The 20019-nt window shown below is 48.0% G+C and overlaps 1 protein-coding gene across 2 annotated transcripts in view; it reads left to right on the forward strand.

The window, feature by feature from the left end:
- GALNT10 (polypeptide N-acetylgalactosaminyltransferase 10) overlaps positions 1-20019 on the forward strand; it is a 229792-nt gene that overhangs the window by 195252 nt on the left and 14521 nt on the right. For both annotated transcript variants that reach the window (XM_027970438.2, XM_042250663.1), the window contains exon 8: positions 15189-15296. In XM_027970438.2, coding sequence (XP_027826239.1) covers positions 15189-15296 — 108 coding nt within the window. The remainder of the gene's footprint in view (positions 1-15188; positions 15297-20019) is intronic.

Here is a 20019-nt window from a genome sequence, read left to right on the forward strand (position 1 = left end):
AGGGAACCAGCACTTTAAATAAAACTAATACTAAAATCCAGGGGTAACATTAAAAATATTTAGCAATCATGATGGCACCAGCCAGTCAGAGTGATGCCAGCTGTCAAAAAGCATCCATCCACTCTGGTGTGCAGCAACTCAGGTGCAGCCTGGATCAGAGCTGGCAGGACCCTGTGCAGAGCCCTTCACACGTGTTTTCTTATTTAATCCTTACAACAGCCGTAGGAAGGTGGTATCATTATTATACCCATTTCACAGGGAGGCAAGTAGAGTACAGACCAAGGTCCCACACAGTTAGAACTAACAGAACCAGGACATGAACCCAGGCCTGCCTGACTGCAGGGTCCACGCTCTGACCTGCTGTGTTGTACAGGCCTCTGCAGGGACATGAGAGCACTTGAGAGGAAAATTAGCCTGGGAGGTTTCTCTGCAATCTCTTACTTCCTTCTCAGTTTTTGCCTCCTCCTGGGGGCAGTTAACCCCCTCTTGGGGTTAATTTATTAGGCGACTCTACAGCCTCTCAGTGAATTGAATTAGTAAACAGCCTAAGTCAGAAATAGTTTTGCTCTCCAAACCAACTCTGATCCATCAGTAGAGGCTGCCCCTTACTGTGTGAATATATATTGTGAGGCTACATTCAGAAAAGAAGTGGTGATTGATTAGTGATGTCTGCCGTGGGTACAGGTTTGGTAGGTGACAGCATATATGTCATTTATAGTATCTCTGCTGCTGCTGCTGCTAAGTCGCTTCAGTCGCGTCCGGTCCGTCGCTGGGAGCCTGGTGGGCTGCCGTCTATGGGGTCGCACAGAGTCGGACATGACTGAAGCGTCTCTAGCCGATGCAATTTGGTTTTCCAAATGCCACATCCTTACAGGTACAGTAGAATCACACATAAGGCATCAGAAGAGTTTTAACTTCACAGTTCCTCAGTTTACCAGTTAAACAAACCTAACTTATGAAGTTTGTTCCCATAAATGGACACATCAGAGTTCTGAGTTCTCAGAATATGAACTTCAACACTGTAATAATCTTTGTTTGTTGTATCCCAAGAACCAAAAGGATTGCCTGACCCCCTTCGGAAAGTCTGTGGAGAGTGGTGATGGTAGAGAAAGGAGCACAAAGGAATTTCTGAACCCAAAGTGATCTCATTCTGTGCCTTTCAAAGACCCATCTGATGAGGCTCCTCAGGGAATTATGGCAGAACAAATGGCATTCTCCCCCCACGGTTTATTTACAAAAGACTCAGTAATGGGTGATGAAGTCTCTCATCCAGGAAGGGGAGGGAGGCTGGCTCCTGTTTCCAGTTGATCCACTCCGGAGAGGAAATGAGACTGTGTGATGAGGAGTCCCCCAGGTCTGGGAGGGACCCTTCTCCCTCGGCTTTCTCTCTCAGGCTGTGGAGCTGGCAGCAGCCTCTCTGCCAGCATGCTGCCTCCCGGGCAGGCTTGCCCACAACACTGAGGGCACATGGGGGCCCAGTGGTCTGCCTGAAATGCTGGCTGTTCAGTTTCAGCCAGAGCAGGGCATTTACGAAGGGCCAAATGGCCTCTGATTAATCTCTGCTGGCCCCCTTTTCTTCTTGGTGACAGAGAAGAGAGACTGGTCTGAAAGGCATGAGTGTATTTTCAGAAATTAAGATAAATTGATACATGCTATCAGGGCTGATGGATTAATAATTTGGCTCCAATTTCAGACCAGGCCATCTATCCTGATGGGAAAACCCTAGAAAAGATGTTCTGAAGGTTCTGAAATTTCTGGAAGAGTCACTGACTCTTTCCTTCTTCTTTTCTCTCTTAGTCAACACCTTTTGTTTCTAAAAGGCACAGTCATTATGAGAGTTCTTCTGCCTGGCAGTTATACTCTTCCCAGTTCTGATGGTCAGATAATTCTTTAACCCTGTAGCCTGGCCTGCAGCCACCTCCACGAGCGGCTGACCATTCCTTGCTTTCTTTCCATCCTCCTCCCCAGTGCATTAGTCTGGACTCTTAGTAACAGATAACCAATATCCTGGTCAATCTGGCTTAAGCAGAAAAAGGTCAGAATTGATTGGCCCACACAACTGAAATTCCAGGGTAGATCCTCCAGGTCCAGATGGATCCAGAGACTAACCCATCTCATCTAGGCTCCATCTCCCTTAGTTCCTCAGCTCTGCTTTTATCTGAGTTGGCTTCCCTCTCGGGCAAGCTTTCTCTTGTGGAAATACCCAGCAGCCCAGTGGGAAGAGTTTCTGTTTCCCATCATTCCTATAGTAAGTCCCCAAGTCAGGTCTCATTGACCTTCTGGTTCCTTGCTCATCCCTGGGCAGTATTCTGATTGGTCAGCCGCTGTCTCAATCTAATTGGTCACATGCCCATCCCAGAATCAGGAAGGTCGGATGAGCTGGTTCCCCAAAGAAAAGTCTAGGCACTGTGTGCAGAATAGAGGTGGGACAGGGCAAACCACAGAGGTCCACCTTACCCAGCCATATGGGATGCTCACAAGCCCCAGGCTCTCATGCTTTGCCATCTTTAGGGGCATGCACTGTTCATTCTTCCTAAAACGCCTTTCCTTAGTCTGGCCAACCCACACTCATCCTTCTGGGCTCAGCCTATCTTATGCCTCCTCTTAGCCTTACCTGAGCTCCCTGTGATGATTAAGGGCCACCCCAGTGTTGCTCCCAGCATGTCTCTGAATTCCTCCCACTGACATGACCCAAAGATTGACGTGTCTCCCCAACTACACTCTGAGCTCCCTGGAGGCAGGGAAGGAGTCTTGTTCATCTCTGTACCCTAGTTCCTGGCCCATCATAGGTGTTTTAAATACCTGTTAGTGGCATCAATTCCTATCTGAAATACTTTCTTCATCCTGCCCTTCCCAGGCTGACATCTCCATCTTTGGGTACTGGTAGTGTGATGAGAAAGGTACTCGGTGAGAAAGCAGGGCACTGGCTTCTCATCTCTGCCACCTGTCCACCTGGAGACAGGGCCAGTCACTTGACCTCTCTGGCTCTCCCATCCCACATGATACTGATAGAGTTTTCCTTCCTACCCAAGATAGGCTCAAATAAGATGCTGCAGAGAAAGCCCTTGGCCTTACACAAGCACGAGTGTGGTTTGGATTAGAGGTGATGGTGGTAGGATGAGCCAGAAGGGGACTGCACAGCATTCTCAGGAGGCTGAGGTTAGGATGTCTTCAACTCTGAGCTCCTGGAGAAGAGAAGTGTTCACAGGACCACGTGGCTGAGCTGGTATGAGAAAGACATTGGCTTTGGGGCAATGAAAGCGGGCATATCTTTTCTTAGCAATTTGGCAAAATCTGTTACATTTCAAAGCAAGCACATTCATTGACCCAAAATTCCACCCTCAGGAGTTTAGCCAAGAGAGACAGAGCAAAGATCGAGGCAGGAGCTATCTGTTGAAGTGTTACTTACCAGAGGGGAAGACTGAACATGACCTTTAGTGTGAGTCCTTAAGGGATATGTAAGTTAGAGCACATCCCAGCAGTGAAATATTACATAAAAAAAGTTCAGTTCAGTTGCGTCCAGCTCTTTGCGACCACATGAATCAGAGCATGCCAGGCCTCCCTGAGTTCTGGCATGAGTTCACTCAAACTCATGTCCATCGAGTCCGTGATGCCATCCAACCATCTCATCCTCTGTCGTCCCCTTCTCCTCCTGCCTCCAATCCCTCCCAGCATCAAGGTATTTTCAAATGAGTCAGCTCTTGCCATGAGGTAGCCAAAGTATTGGAGTTTCAACTTCAACATCAGTCCTTCCAATGAACACCCAGGACTGATCTCCTTTAGGATGGACTGGTTGGATCTCCTTGCAGTCCAAGGGGCTCTCAAGAGTCTTCTCCAAAACCACAGTTCAAAAACATCAATTCTTTGGCACCCAGCTTTCTTCACAGTCCAACTCTCACATCCATACATGACCACTGGAAAAACCATAGCCTTGACTACACAGACCTTTGTTGGCAAGGTAATATCTCTGCTTTTCAATATGCTATCTAGGTTGGTCATAACTTTCCTTCCAAGGAGTAAGCATCTTTTAATCTCATGGCTGCAGTCACCATCTGCAGTGATTTTGGAGCCTAAAAAAAAAGTCTGACACTGTTTCCACTGTTTCCCCATCTATTTCCCATGAAATGATGGGACCAGATGCCATGATCTTCGTTTTCTGAATGTTGAGCTTTAAGCCAACTTTTTCACTCTCCTCTTTCACTTTCATCAAGAGGCTTTTAGTTCCTCTTCACTTTCTGCCATACGCGTGGTGCCCTCTGCATATCTGAGGTTATTGATATTTCTCCCGGCAATCTTGATTCCAGCTTGTGTTTCTTCCAGTCCAGCGTTTCTCATGATGTACTCTGCATATAAGTTAAATAAGCAGGGTAACAATATACAGCCTTGATGTACTCCTTTTCCTATTTGGAACCAGTCTATTGTTCCATGTCCAGTTCTAACTGTTGCTTCCTCACCTGCATATAGGTTTCTCAAGAGGCAGATTAGGTGGTCTGGTGTTCCCATCTCTTTCAGAATTTTCCACGGTTCATTGTGATCCACACAGTCAAAGGCTTTGGCGTAGTCAATAAAGCAGAAATAGATGTTTTTCTGGAACTCTCTTGCTTTTTCCATGATCCAACGGATGTTGGCAATTTGATCTCTGGTTCCTCTGCCTTTTCTAAAACCAGCTTGAACATCTGGAATTTCACAGTTCACATATTGCTGAAGCCTGGTTTGGAGAATTTTGAGCATTACTTTACTCACGTGTGAGATGAGTGCAATTGTGCAGTAGTTTGAGCATTCTTTGGCATTGCCTTTCTTTGGGATTGGAATGAAAACTGACCTTTTCCAGTCCTGTGGCCACTGCTGAGTTTTCCAAATTTGCTGGCATATTGAGTGCAGCACTTTCACAGCATCATCTTTCAGAATTTGAAAGAGCTCCACTGGAATTCCATCACCTCCACTAGCTTTGTTCATATTGACTTCACATTCCAGGATGTCTGGCTCTAGGTGAGTGATCACATCATCATGATTATCTGGGTCGTGAAGCTCTTTTTTGTACAATTCTTCTGTGTATTCTTGCCACCTCTTCTTAATATCTTCTGCTTCTGTTAGGTCCATACCATTTCTGTCCTTTACCGAGCCCATCTTTGCATGAACTGTTCCCTTGGTATCTTTAATTTTCTTGAAGAGATCTCTAGTCTTTCCCATTCTGTTGTTTTCCTCTATTTCTTTGCATTGATCGCTGAGGAAGGCTTTCTTATCTTTCTTTGCTATTCTTTGGAACTCTGCATTCAGATGCTTATATCTTTCCTTTTCTCCTTTGCTTTTCGCTTCTCTTCTTTTCACAGCTATTTGTAAGGCCTCCTCAGACAGCCATTTTGCTTTTTTGCATTTCTTTTCCATGGGGATGGTCTTCATCCCTGTCTCCTGTACAGTGTCACGAACCTCTGTCCATAGTTCATCAGGCACTCTATCTATCAGATCTAGGCCCTTAAATCTATTTCTCACTTCCACTGTATAATTATAAGGGATTAAATTTAGGTCATACCTGAATGGTCTAGTGGTTTTCCCTACTTTCTTCAATTTCAGTCTGAATTTGGCAATAAGGAGTCCATGACCTGAACCACAGTCAGCTCCCGGTCTTGTTTTTGTGGACTGTATAGAGCTTCTCCATCTTTGGCTGCAAAGAATATAATCAGTCTGATTTCAGTGTTGACCATATGGTGATGTCCATGTGTAGAGTCTTCTCTTGCATTGTTGGAAGAGGGTGTTTGCTATGACCAGTGCGTTCTCTTAGCAAAACTCTATTAGCCTTTGCCCTGCTTCATTCTGTACTCCAAGGCCAAATTTGCCTGTTACTCCAGATGTTTCTTGACTTCCTACTTTTGCATTCCAGTCCCCTCTAATGAAAAGGACATCTTTTTTGGGTGTTAGTTCTAAAAGGTTTTGTAGGTCTTCATAGAACCATTCAACTTCAGCTCATTAAAAAAAAGTTAGATGCACCCAAAATTAAATTGTTAAAGATGTGAAAATTTGTGATTATATATATATAATATATAGTCTCATGTTTAATATTCAAAATGTGACTAATGCAGGGCCCTGGTAGCTCAGTGGTAAAGAATCTGCCTGCCAATGCAGGGGACACGGCTTCACTCCCTGTCCAGGGAGATCCCAGATGCTGAGGGACAACTCAGCCCTGCTTAAGCCCTCACCCCTAAAGCCTGGGCTTCATAACAGAATCCACTGCAATAAGAAGCCTACACAACATCATGAAGAGATGCCCCTCCTTGCCACAACTAGAGAAAGTGTGCACGCAGCAATGAAGACCCAGTGCAGCCATAAACAAATATCTTTTCTTTTAATGTGACAAATGCAAACAAACAAAAAACGGAGAAGAGTATCATTACACCAGCTGAAGTTTACTGAGCACTCACAACATCGCATGGTCGGAGCAGGGTTTCCAGCCTTGCCCTCTGACTTCAGACCGAGCCTCTGCCCTGCTGTCTTCTGACCTCTGGTGCCTCAAAGGTTTCCCATCCCCTTGGGGCATCTGGGGTGGAAGGGCCACAGTGAGGCTGTCCCTTCCTACCCATGTGTTTCTGCAGCATTGAATGTGTTTATCATCACACATATCACTTCTAGAATCAGGAGAGAAATTAAGATTTAACAATAAGGAAAAACTGTTATTTTTTTCAACCCTCTCGGCCCACCACTCCGCACATACCTCCCAGTGCTTTGTTAGGGCCGTTTGCCAGTTCAGGGAGGAGTTTCCCCCAAGTGACGCCTACAGAGAAGGGAGTCACAGTAAAGAGCTCCTAGGGAAGGATGGAGCCCCCTGAGTACAGGGCCCACTCCAGGAGGCAGAGGCAGCAGCCCCCTGCTCTGGGAGAGTGAGATGGAGGCCTTCTGAGGGCCTCTTGGGGCAGGATCAGCTGAGCAAGGGAGTGACAGAGAGCCACACGAGAGGACCAGGAAAGCCTTGTTCCCAGAGGGAAACCCACACGTCTGAACAGAGGCAGGAGGCCTCAGCGGTAGGGTTTGCTTAGTCCAACACTGATACAGTTACCAAAGGCCAAGCCAGTCCCAGACTGCCTTGTGCAGATTTAGAAAACTCCCAGACCTTGCTTCCATAGAGCTCACAGCATCATCAGGAGGATTAAGTGAAACACAGTGTATGAAAAGAAAGCAGAACACACAGCAGAAACTGGTGAGGGGTGGGGGCTGTGACCTGGTGCCCGAGTGCTGGAAGGTGGCAGAGCCAGGGCCGAACTCCAAATGTCCCGACTCTCGGCCCAGCACTTATCTCACTCCACCGGGAGGGAGGGGGCAGCCTAGAGCAGGGCCCCAGAAGTCAGAACCAACCCCAAGGGGGTTAAGTTGCCAACCGGGAGGGCATTTGGGGCCCCCACACTGGTGCCAGCCTGCCATCACCTCTCCCAGCCCTTCCACCGCCCTGTCCAGCCCCCACTGACTCAGACCAGGTGCAGCATCGCTGCCGGGAACCCAGCGCTGGCCCCTTTCTTCGCGGGATTATCTGCAGCGTTTGCCTCCTGGCCATGTGTACCCAGACTTTCTAAGAGCTGTCTGCCGGGAACAGGGAGGCATTCTGCCCCTGACTTTGAGCAGCCATTTGAGATTCCATGAACGCCTCTGTCTGTGGGCACCTGCCTCCAGGAAAAAGGCTCGGAGGCTCGAGGGTTGCCTGTGGTACATCACTCCTTAACCAGCACACAGCCATCTCTTCCTGCTTCAGTCTTTTATCACTAAAAATAGCAATAATAACTTCTTCAGAGGTTATAAAAACTAAATGGCATAAAACATTTGTTTGGCCTAGAGACAGACAAAAAGAAGGCAGTCAGTGAGTGGTAGCTGTTTGGATCAAAACCTTCATGTTAAAAAAGGAGGCAGAACAGCCCAGGGATAAAGTACACTGGCTTTGGAATCACACCACCTGTGTTCTGGTACAAGCTCCATCAGCTAGTGGCTGTGTGACTTTGGGAAAGTGACTTAACCTCTCTGGATTTCTTCATCTGTAAAGTGGCAATAGAATGACCCTTACTTCATAGGGTGGGTATGAGCACAATATTAGTCAAAGTGTGTTAAAAGCCTAGCTCAGCTCCTGTTGCATTATAAATAATCAATTATGATAGCTGTTAATGTCAGCATTGTGGTCAGTATGTGTGGGCTGTGACTGCAGGAAGACAGGAGTTGGGGACGCTTTGAGGCTGGCGAGACAGAGGCCAGAGACCTTGGCTTCTGGACCAGCTCTGAAATGAACTCCCGGTGAGACCTGGGACAGCTCACCTGCCCTTTGGGCTGAACCTTTATTTCCTCACTGAAAGGACACAAATAGCCCCAAACTCACAGTGCTGTCTAAAGGCATACTGTGAACTGGCATTACCACCGTCTGAGAAGGGCTCTCTCTAATCCAGCATAAGCTCGTTCTCAAAGTGTGGTCGCCAGCCCAGCAGCACCAGCATCACCAGGAACTTGTTAGACATGTAAATTCCCAGACTCCACACAGACTTGCTGAGTCAGACATTGTAGGAATGGGGCCCAGCAGTCTGTGTTTTAGCAAGCTCCCCCGGTGATTCTGATGCTCACTCAGGATTGAAAATCATGGCTGTAATGAGTCGGTGAGGTCTTACAGAGTGGAGGCTCAGGCTGGGGTGTGAAAAGACCCCACGTTGGTTGGCAGGGTGGCTCATAGGTACCAATACCTTCACCCCACTTTCAAGGCTCGATATCATCAGGCCCATCTTTGGCTGCCAATTTCTGTTTCATCTCTTCCAGCAGGGTTTTAGAGCAAGGCTGACCAGCCTATGTGTGAATGAATGAATGTTTGTACTGGGTTGCATTGTTCATGGAAAGAAAAGCATACGCGCCCAACAGAGAAACATGAGTGCCCTGCAGCTGACTCCCACAGCATCCAGGGTGTGTGGAAGGGTCAGAGGTGACTGGAACAGGGGGCAGAGGCCTTGACTGCAAGCCTAGGATGACCGCTTTGTCCTGCAAACAATATGAGTACCAAGAGGGGTCTTTGTGGAAGACCATGACAGGGTTAGGACTAGGCCTGAGGAAGATCAAAGGTACAGTCTCAAACCTGCCTAGTTCTGGGTGCCCCCACCCTGGATTCCACTCTGGGCTCTGCCACTTACGAGCTGCGGAGCCCTGGGGAAGGTGCTGGAGCTCGCCAGCCTCGCTTTCCTCATGTGTGAGAGGCACGGCAGTACCTCCCTCACTGGGTGGTTGTGAGATGGCTCTGTATCAAATGTGAGCCAAAACCTAACAGATCCTGCGACTTAATTCATTTATTAAGAAAAAAAAAAGCTCTAATGTAAGGCGGCCACCCCCCATTTTTTGGCCAAGTTGACTATAAACACCTCAGGATATCACTGAAACAATCAGATATTCAGTTTATTAATTTAGACCCACATATGCTTAAAAGTATATTTTTGATATATAAAATAATATTGGGCTTCCTTCATAGCTCAGTTGGTAAAGAATCCACCTGCAATGCAGGAGACCTGGGTTCTATCCTTGGGTTGGGAAGATCCCCTGGAGAAGGGAAAGGCTACCCACTCCAGTAAAATAATATATTAACCTAGAAATAAATTTAAATGGATTTTTAAAAACTAAAGTTGGGCTTTTTTCCTCCTCTTTTACCAACTGAACCTGGTAACCATTATAAGCATCTAAAACTAACATGAGTGAGATCCTTTCCTGCTGGTAAGACTTCCTAAAACAGTATCTTGTTGTTCAGAACAACCTAATATGTCCAAAATAGTATGAACTTCTGGAAGACATGGATCCAATGTCATTCCTTCTTTCCTGAGGGAAGTTGCGTGGCATATATGTGGCGTGCCCCACCAGTAGAGCCAGCTGCCATGTGCCCAGGTGACAGCATTGAGTTTGCTCGGAGTCCTGTGTGCCTCAGAATTATCTCATTCCAGGCTCATCACAGTCCTAGGAGGGAAGCACAGTAATTCACCCCATATTGCAGATGAGGAAACTGAGCCTTTCAGATTCACAAAACTTGCTTAAGGGCCAGAACCGAGCTCATCACTGCTACCCTTTGTTCTTCCTAAGCTCACAGATAATGCGGAATAATTGGTGACAATTATTCTTTTAATTGCGTATTAATGCAGCAGCTCCCAAGCATTAGTGAATAGGGTTTGGACTTCACTGGGGTCCTCAGCCGAGCTGCCAACAGCAAAGCCATGGCTGGCTGATGGCTTCTCCCTTCCATGGGCAGGTAGGATGCCCATCGATTCCCGATTGGTTTCCAGGCAGCCATTCCCTTGAGTGAGAGGTCTCTTCTCACCCCCGCTCGCTGGCGGATCCCCTCTGCAGGGCGGCCCCTCTGCCGCGTGGCCTCCAGGGCCCATTGTGTCTTCCTGATGCTCATCACCACTCATTTCTTTCCTCCTCAGTTTAGGAGATAAGAGCGAGTAATTGTCTTTTATAGTCACTGTAATGAAGCCTGTCATCACACAAAAGAAGTTTGCTAATAAAATAAATCAAAGCAGCAATGAAAATGAATGGGGAGCAAGCTTTTACAATTAGATTTGTACTTGTCTAGTGGCATGGTGCTTCCAGGGAGAAGACTGGTGCAGAGGAAACGGCACCAAGAAACAAGCTGGCAGAGTGTGCTCAGAAATTCCTTACGGTGGAACTGGGCTCCCTGCGCAGGCACAGGAGCAGAGGCTAGGGAGGGCACGGAGAGGGAGGGAGACAAGAAACAAGAAGGCTGATGCAGAGATAGGCTGCAAGATGTCATCTCAGCGGCCCATCTTTGTCCCCATCCAAATATGACAGGGTCCTGGCCAAATGCGGGTGATCTGCAGAGCCTCTCCCCTCTGCCCCCAGCGGGGCTCTTCTCCTGCCGCTGTGTTACCTGAGGGAGAGAAGAACCCCTCAGGCAGCCAGGCCCGGTGACTATGCCCCACCCGCCTGGCCCTGTCATTCTCCTGGTCAGTTTCAGGTTCTGCCACCAAGTCAGTCAGAAAAACGACATCATCTCTTTGAGCTTCACTTTCTCCATCTGGGAAATTGGGCCATAGGATATTTTAAAAAAAAAAAAAATGGTGTTGGGTGTATCATTTCAAGGCAGTGGTATTTCTCATCCTTTTGCAAAGAGAAGTGAGTAACACTCATCAGGTTTGCTGTGGCCAGGCATCAAGCTGAGTGCTCTTCACGGCTTGTCTCAGGCCATCTCAGCAGCCTTGCAAGGTAGCAGTGACTCTCATCCCCCAGGTCACATGGCTGCACTGGTAGCGCTGGCATTAGAAAAGAGTGCCTGCTCATACCACCCCCTCGCTGTGGTTGTTGTGGGCCTTGGGTGGCTGCTGTCCTCTGCTGTAAAGGGAGGGAGATGGGGGGCCTGGAGGTACACAGGTAGGTGCCCTGGGCCAGGAGCTGAACCTGGAGTCCATCTCCCCTGCTCAGAGCAAGTCAGGATATAAGTCGATGCCTCTAGCTTTTGACATGTCCCTAGATGGAAAGTCCCCTGCAGTCTCGGGATCCTGCCAGATAACCACAGAGGGGTGGTGCCCGCTGCGTATGGTGTGTTCTGAGTGGCCAGAGTGTGGTTTGTTTGGTTTTTCTAGGATTTATTTATTTTAATTTTTGGCTGTGGTGGGTCTTCATTGCTGCATGTGGCCTTGCTCTAATTATGGCAAGCTGGGGCTACTCATTTCTCTTTGCAAAGGGATGAGAAATACAGTCGCCTTGAAACGATACAGTATTTGCCCTTTCACCCAACACCGTTGTGTTTTTTATTTTCATATATCCTGTGGCCCGATTTCCCAAATGGAGAAAGTGAAGCTCAAAGAGATGACGTCATTTTTCTGACTGGCTTGGTGGCAGAAGCTGACACTGAAGCCATGCCACAGAAGTGGCTTCTCTTGTTGCAGAGCGCAGGCTGGAGGCACACGGGCTCAGTAGTGTGGGCTCTCGGGCTCTGGAGCTCTGGCTCAGTAGCTGCGGTGCACAGTCTTCGCTGTTCTGCAGCACGTGAGATCTTCCTGGACCAGGGATCGGACCAGTGTCCCTTGCATTGCAAGGCGGATTCTTAACCACTGGACCACCAGGCAAGCTCCAGAGGGAGTCCTGAGGGGTGAGATGTACCCAGAGCTGCTCAGACCGCTCAGGTGCTCCCAGGGAACTCGGCAGTTGGCAGCAGCTTTCACTGAACAGGTAATGCATCTCTCGGAAGGCAGTTTGCATTCTGACTCAGCTGTCAGTGAGTCAGGTCTAGGGCAGGGAAGCCATCGTCCAAAAGCAGGACTCCTCCTGGGCTTCGGACATCCTGGGAATCTGAGGGCATTTTGGCTGCCTCAGACTCTCAGTAGATCAAGGTCACCCTCAGGAACCTTCAGGCTGATGGCCAGCGTGGTCAGGGCCAAAGAATCCTGAGGTCACAGCACAGAGAAGGATCTGGAAATCCATCTGCAAACAGGAAGGCTCCTTGCCAGGCAAAGCCGGAGACACAGCCTTGTTAGCTAATGCAAGTTTAATATGGAGTCGAGAGAGCTGGATGCCAGCCTAGTCAACTGCCCAGAAGACATTCAAAATAGAACAGGGGAAGGCGTGCCCCACCTGCTCCATGCCGCTCCGCCTCCCACAGGGTTGGGGCAGCCCAGCGACCCGGGCAGTATCCGCCAGACAAAAGCATTGCTTCCACATCAGTCACTCTGTATAAAGGAAGAGTTATTGTTATTGGATGCTGGCGCCTGATCAATATCTCCTGCTTTGAAAATAAACTTCTTGGCTTGGCCTTGACATTAATCTACCATCAGGAGCCCATTATCTCGAGACCAATGTTCTGTTCTATTGACTTGCTCGATTTTTTTTTCTCCCCCAAGATCAGAATATAATTGCATTTCTCCAAGCAGCATTTCCACTAATTGCAGCCTCATATGTGCCTATCCCCTCATGGGATATGACTGTTTCCTTCCCAGGGAGGCTTTCCCTGACAGGTGGGGGTAATGCAGCATATCCCATCTGTCTGTCCAATGAGTCCGTCCAGTTACCTTGCTTTGGCTTCTGTAGAGTGCACATCACCATCTGAAAGCCCCTGTATTAGGTACCTACTGCCACAGGAAAAAATAATCTCAAAGCAGCAGTAGACAGTTATTATCTCAAAGTCGTGGAGAGTCAAGGATTTGGGAGTGGCTAAGTGAAACAGTTCTGCCTGGGTCTGTCATGCAATTGTGTCAGCCAAGGCTGCAGTCATCTGAAGGCTTGACTGGGGCTGGAGGATCCACTTCTGAGCTGGCTTATTCACGTGGTGGGCAAGTCAGGACTCTTAGCAGAAGACCTCAGCTCCTCACAACCTATGCCTCTCCACAGGGCTGTTTGAGGGTCCTCACAATGTGGCTGCTGGCTGCCCCAAAGCAAGTGATCCCAGGGAGCAAGGTGGAAGCCACAGTGTCCTTCATGGCCATCATTTCTATAGCATCTTGTTGGTTACACAGTCCTCATCTGGCTCTTTTGGGAGGGAACTGCCTAAGGGTGCAAATACTGGGACACAGCGGTCACTGGGGGGCATCTCCAAGGCTGGCCACCGCACTCCGCCTCCGTGAGAGCAGGGGCCTTGGCCAACTTACTCACTGCTGTGTGTGCCCAGCACAGTGTTTGGCATGCAGCAAGCACTCCTCAAATATTAGCCGAATGGATGAACCCATCATTGCATTATCTCACACCACTGTGACTAGGTGCCAGGTCTTGTGGTAAGCTCCTCACCCAAAATACCTCATCCCCTGAGCCTACCTCATTTCATTCTTTACGGATGAGGAAACTGAGCCTCAGAGAAGTTAGGTGCCATCATCCAAGTCACAAAGCTGGATAGTGATTGAGTCAGGATCTGAACCCAGGACTGCCAGAAGGGGGTCTGTTTAGGCTGGGCCTCTAAGAGGGTTAACTATACTTCTTAAGAATTCTCATATTTTGCCATCAGACCAAAGTTCCTACTCAAGGGATCTCTGTGATGCCGGTTATGAAGGGACACTCAGGAGCAGCACCAGCTCCACACTGCAGGCAGCAGTGCCCAGCTGCACAGCTTAGCAAGCCAGCCTGCAGGGAAGTCAGGGCAGGGAGAAAGGTGACTGCTCAGGATGACCCAGCAAGAGGTTTACAGGCCTAAAAGGGAACTCCAGCAGCCAATGCCAAAGTCAGCAAATATACAGCCTAGTCCCTGCCAGCACAAAGTGCAGAGTGATCATCACAGTCCTTCCAAAAGAGCCCTCCATGCCCCCTTATAATTCTGACACTTATCCAAAGCTCAGACTCTGGAGTCACCTCAATTCAGTTCTGTTCAGTCACTCAGTCGTGTCCAACTCTTTGCGACCCCGTGGATCGCAGCATGCCAGACCTCCCTGTCCGTCACCAACTCCTGGAGTTTACTTAAACTCATGTCCATTGAGTCAGTGATGCCATCCAACCATCTCACCCTCTGTCGTCCCCTTCTGTCTTCAGTCTTTCCCAGCATCAGGGTCTTTTCCAATGAGTCAGTTCTTTACATCAGGTGGCCAAAGTATTGGAGTTTCAGATTCAGCATCAGTCCTTCCAGTGAATACTCAGGATTTCCTTTAGGATGGACTGGTTGGATCTCCTTGCCGTCCAAGGGACTCTCAAGAGTTTTCTCCAACACCACAATTCAAAAGCATCAATTCTTCGGCTCTCAGCTTTCTTCGGAGTCAGCTCAAACTGGGTTTAAATTTCTGGCTCTACCACATACGTGAGTCTGAGTGAACTCCGCGAGTTGGTGATGGACAGGGAGGCCTGGCGTGCTGCGATTCATGGGGTCGCAAAGAGTCGGACACGACTGAGCGACTGAACTGAACTGAACCACATACTAACCCTGTGACCTCAGAGAGGTTTCTTAGCTTCTCTGAGCCTCAGTTTCTTAATCAGTAAAATGGAGCTCCATTACTACCTAATGTTATGGGTTTTCTGATGAGGCTTCCGTGAAGCTGTGCGTGTGAAGCTCACTGCAGAGTGTTTGGCCTGGAGTCAGCACTCGATGCCCTGAGCGGTTTTTGCTCTTGTCATCACTGTGTTTTCCTACATCCCTGGTTCTGTGAATGGGGGCTTTAGGACACAGTCCAAGATGATGCTTTCTAGGGATGCACGAAGGAACGCTGGCCCTTGAGGAGGCTGTGAACTGGGGGCGGAAATATAATCTCTCACTTCTCATCCCGCAGGTGTGGATGTGTGGAGGTCGCATGGAGGACATTCCCTGCTCCAGGGTGGGCCATATCTACAGGAAATACGTGCCCTACAAGGTGCCTGCTGGAGTCAGCCTGGCCCGGGTAAGCTGGTAGCTTCCCTAGTGGGTGAGAGGTTGGCCTATGACCATCAGCAGATCAGAGGCACCCCATGCCCTAGGCCTAGTGGTCCCCAGGTGTGAGGATGTGCGCCATCCCCACCCTCCAAGGAATTTCTTCACGGTCCAGCGGTTGAGACTCCAAGCTTTCACTGCTAAGGGCATAGCTTCAAGCCCTGGTTGGGTAACTAAAATCTCACAAGCCGCACAGCACAGCCAAAATAAATAAATAAGTGAAAAAATTTAAAAACTTACTTAAAGCCCTGCTTAATCACTTATTAGCTCTGTAACCTTGGGAGGCTTGCTCTTAAGCTCTATTTACTCCTCTGCTTCAAGGAAGTTCATTTTTTCCAACTCTTAGCATGGCCAGAAGAATTAAGGAAATAATTCAGTTTGCCAAAGTGTGACCAGGGAGGTGATTTTAGGTGGTAGACATAGGAACATTTTTATTTCCATGTGTTTAAATTTATTGTGGATTAGTGTAGGAAATTCATGATTTCACAGACATTGTGACTTAGGACAAAGCTAAAGTTGGTGCCAAGTTAGACTAGTGGTGATTTAAAGAAACATGTTAGATAAAATTTTATACAGGAAGAGCAGCATGTTTGAGAAAGACTGAGATGGTACTTAGAGTTTCTCAGGTGACACGAGTGATAAAGAACCCACCTGCCAATGCAGGAGACATAAGACATGGGTTCGATCCCTGGGTTGGGAAGATCCCCTGGAGGAGGGCATGGCAACCCACTCCAGTATTCTTGCTTGGAGAATCCCCATGGACAGAGGAGCCTGGTGGGCCACAGTTCATAAGGTCACAAAGAGTCGGACATGACTGAAGCAACTGAGCACGCACATGCATGGGATGGTATTTGAAAGGTCTGGGCACAGTGGTGGTTAATAAATGTTAGTGTCCTCTCCTCATCCCCTCTCCATTTTCATGCCAAAAATTCTATGTTAAACTGTTTTATTGCCTTAAAATGGTTTATATCCATCATCACTCTAATTAGTGGCCATTATCTACAAATGGAAATAGCCAGAAATTTTTATTTATTTTGTATTATTAATATTTCACTAAGCCTTGGAAGAACAGTTATGACCAACCTAGATAGCATATTCAAAAGCAGAGACAGTACTTTGCCGACTAAGGTCCGTCTAGTCAAGGCTATGGTTTTTCCTGTGGTCACGTATGGATGTGAGAGTTGGACTGTGAAGAAGGCTGAGCACCGAAGAATTGATGCTTTTGAACTGTGGTGCTGGAGAAGACTCTTGAGAGTCCCTTGGACTGCAAGGAGATCTAACCAGTCCATTCTGAAGGAGATCAGCCCTGGGATTTCTTTGGAAGGAATGATGCTAAAGCTGAAACTCCAGTCCTTTGGCCACCTCATGCGAAGAGTTGACTCATTTGAAAAGACCTTGATGCTGGGAGGGATTGGGGGCAGGAGGAGAAGGGGACAACAGAGGATGAGATGGTTGGATGGCATCACTGACTCGGTGGACGTGAGTCTGAGTGAACTCTGGGAGTTGGTGATGGACAGGGAGGCCTGTCGTGCTGCGATTCATGGGGTTGCAAAGAGTCGTACACGACTGAGTGACTGAACTGAACTGAAGCCATAATCATAAATTTTAAAATATTAAGAGTCTTGAAAAAAATCAAGATGACAGCAAAAGAACAATGAAAGCTGGGGGGTGCGGATCTCAGAGGGTAAAGAGAGCCAGGAGGCTTGGGGGATCTGGAAGGGTCACAGTATAGCTTTGCCTCTTGGAGACCCCCACCCTAACCCTGATGATCCCTAACAGAGCCCCCCCTTTGCCAGCCTGTTTGGCTTCAGTCCACACCACCTCGTGCCCGGGCCACTGCCTCTCCCTCCCTTGTCACCTGACAGTCAGTGATGTGCAGAATTGCAGCCCAGGTCGAAAAAGCGCTTGTTCTGCAACTTACGAGGAAGACCAAGACAGTCAGAGGGGCAGTAGTCTTCCCGGGAGCTGGGCCGGGCTACTATAGGGACTGGTGACGGAAAAGAGGGCCAGCAGTGCCCTCTAGTGGTTGAAGATTCCAACGACAACTACACCAGCTATCCCTGCTCGGGACAGCCTGGTCCCATGCAGGTGTGAGTTCTAGTTCTGCAGGAGAGGCAGAAATCGCGTTTCCTCTGAAATACTGTTGGCAATTCCAGAAGAAGGTGCCAGGCAGAAAGACCCCAGAGTCTCTCAGTAAGCCCAAGACTGCGACTCTTTCAGCTCCTGGGGATTGTGGGACCATTGAGACACCTCAGACCCCTAAGAAGGACCACTCCCAAACTATCCTTTGCCTGACCAGAGCTGTCATGCCAATATGACTCACCTGGGAAAGACACACCATCACTCCCTGTTTATTGATCCATGGAGGAACAAAAACTTCCTGTGAGCCGGGCCTTGTTCAAAGTTGGCGTCTTACATATTTACCTCGCTTAGTCCTCACTTGTTCCCACTCCAGTGTTCTTGCCTGGAGAATCCCAGGGACAGGGGAGCTTGGTGGGCTGCCATCTGTGGAGTCGCACAGAGTCGGACACAACTGAAGTGACTTAGTAGTAGTAGTAGTAGTAGTAGTTAGAGATGAGGACAGTGAAATGTAACGACACAAAGTAACTCGAGCCAGAGTTCAAGCCCACTTAGGTCTGACTGCCGAGAAGGCGATGGCACCCCACTCCAGTATTCTTGCCTGGAAAATCCCATGGGTGGAGGAGCCTCGTAGGCTGCAGTCCATGGGGTCGCTAAGAGTAGGACATGACTTAGCGACTTCACTTTCACTTTTCACTTTCATGCATTAGAGAAGGAAATGGCAACCCACTCCAGTGTTCTTGCCTGGAGAATCCCAGGGATGGCGGAGCCTGGTGGGCTGCCGTCTATGGGGTCGCACAGAGTCAGACACACTGAAGCGACTTAGCAGTAGCTGTAGGTCTGACTGGTGCCTGGCACAGAGTGATTATCATTTAAATAGTGATTGCTATTGTTATTACCAGTATGTGTTGGCATCAGTATTAACAAGGCTGGGAAGTTGATTTCAATGTCTTATCTGAATTCTGTGTTGTAACATTTCAGCTTCTTTTTTTCAGCTGTCACTACTGAGTCAATCTATTGGCTTTAAACCAGTTAGCAATCTGCGTGGTGCCAATGTAGACTGGTAGGACCAAAGGTGCCTCAGTCAAGGTCTCCTGACCTTTTATCACAGTATCTAACTATTTTTGCTTAGTTTCAGATCATAATTTACATGTTTTCTCAGTGTTTTATCAACCAGATCCTTCTAGAGCATTATCTCCTAGAACATCATATTGATAGATTTGAGAAGAGATATTCTGAAAGCCCCAAGACAGCCAAATAAAGAGGAAAACCAAAATCTTACTAAAGGTGTACAGACTTGGAAGGCCAAAGAGATGGACAGCAGTAGAGCAGCAGTTCAGGGAGAATGAAGTGGCCACCAGCTTGTCTGCCTTAAGAATCAGTAACCAGTCAGTTTGTTCACTAAATTTGCTAATATCCTTCTCACCTGTGCCTCTGGCCAAGCGGTCTTTGGGAAGACAGTAACAGAAACCCATTCAAGCCCGATGAAACAAAAGTTGACTTTTGTTTAGAGACTTATTCCAAGATTCTGCGCAAAGCTCTGTGATCCAAGCATAAGAAAAGCAAGAGGAGCCTCAGGTAGGACTGGAACCCAGAACTAGAAAGGTGTTGTTCAGTCACTAAGTCGCGTCCAACTCTGCAACCCCATGGACTGTAGCCCACCAAGCTCCTCTGTCTATGGAATTTCCCAGGCAAGAATATTGGAGTGGGTTGCCATTGCCTTCTCTAAGAGATCTTCCCAACCAGGGATCAAAGGAGGGTGCTTGATCTCTAGGCTGGGAAGATCCCCTGGAGAAGGGAATAGCTAGCCACTCCAGTATTCTGGCCTGGAGAATTCCATGGACTACACTCCATGGGGTCACAAAGAGTCGGACATGACTGAGCAACTTTCACTTTAGCCCACTAAAATCTCGGAGTCCTTTTCATGACTCTAGCAAGGGGAGAAGTAATAGACATAAATGTAAAGGTCCTTACTTTGGTCCAGTAACTGTACCAAAGCTCAAGATCTGGGAGAAATCACTTACTAAGCCGTCTGGAAAATATAATACTCATTAAAATAGTAATTTAAGTATCAGTTAAAATTAGAATATTATTTGATTTGATCCTTTAAAAAGAACACTGGTGAATTTCAGCACCTTTCCTTGGTCAGTTTAGCCATCCTTACCTGTGGTTGGAGATGGTCCCTCATCAGATAATCAGTGAGCCACAGGACCTGGGTGGAAGACCAGGAAAAGGAGAGTGTTCACATGTGCTGGCCCCTTTAGGCCTTCAGCTTCCTCTCAACATGGTTGCTTTTTATTGTTGTTATTTTGGGGGGTTTTTTAAGCAGAAGGTCAGGGGGACTGCACTGCATGGCTTGTGGGATCTTAGTTCCCCAACCAAGGATTGAACATGGGCCCTCAGGACTGAGAGCGTGGAGTCCTAACCACCAAACTGCCAGGGAACTCCCAGGACACAGTTTTAAATTAAACCCAGCCTCTGCCATGCAAGGGCTTGGCAGGGATAACAATGTTCTTGAATTGATTGCTGACCCACTGTCAACCTCTTCAGCACTCAAAATAAAAAGGAGGCAGCAGCAAGAAATTTTGTAGTTTCCTACTCCCAAACTCAGAGGC

The sequence above is a fragment of the Ovis aries genome, chromosome 5 (assembly GCF_016772045.2).
Source record: "Ovis aries strain OAR_USU_Benz2616 breed Rambouillet chromosome 5, ARS-UI_Ramb_v3.0, whole genome shotgun sequence".
Lineage (NCBI taxonomy): Eukaryota > Metazoa > Chordata > Mammalia > Artiodactyla > Bovidae > Ovis > Ovis aries.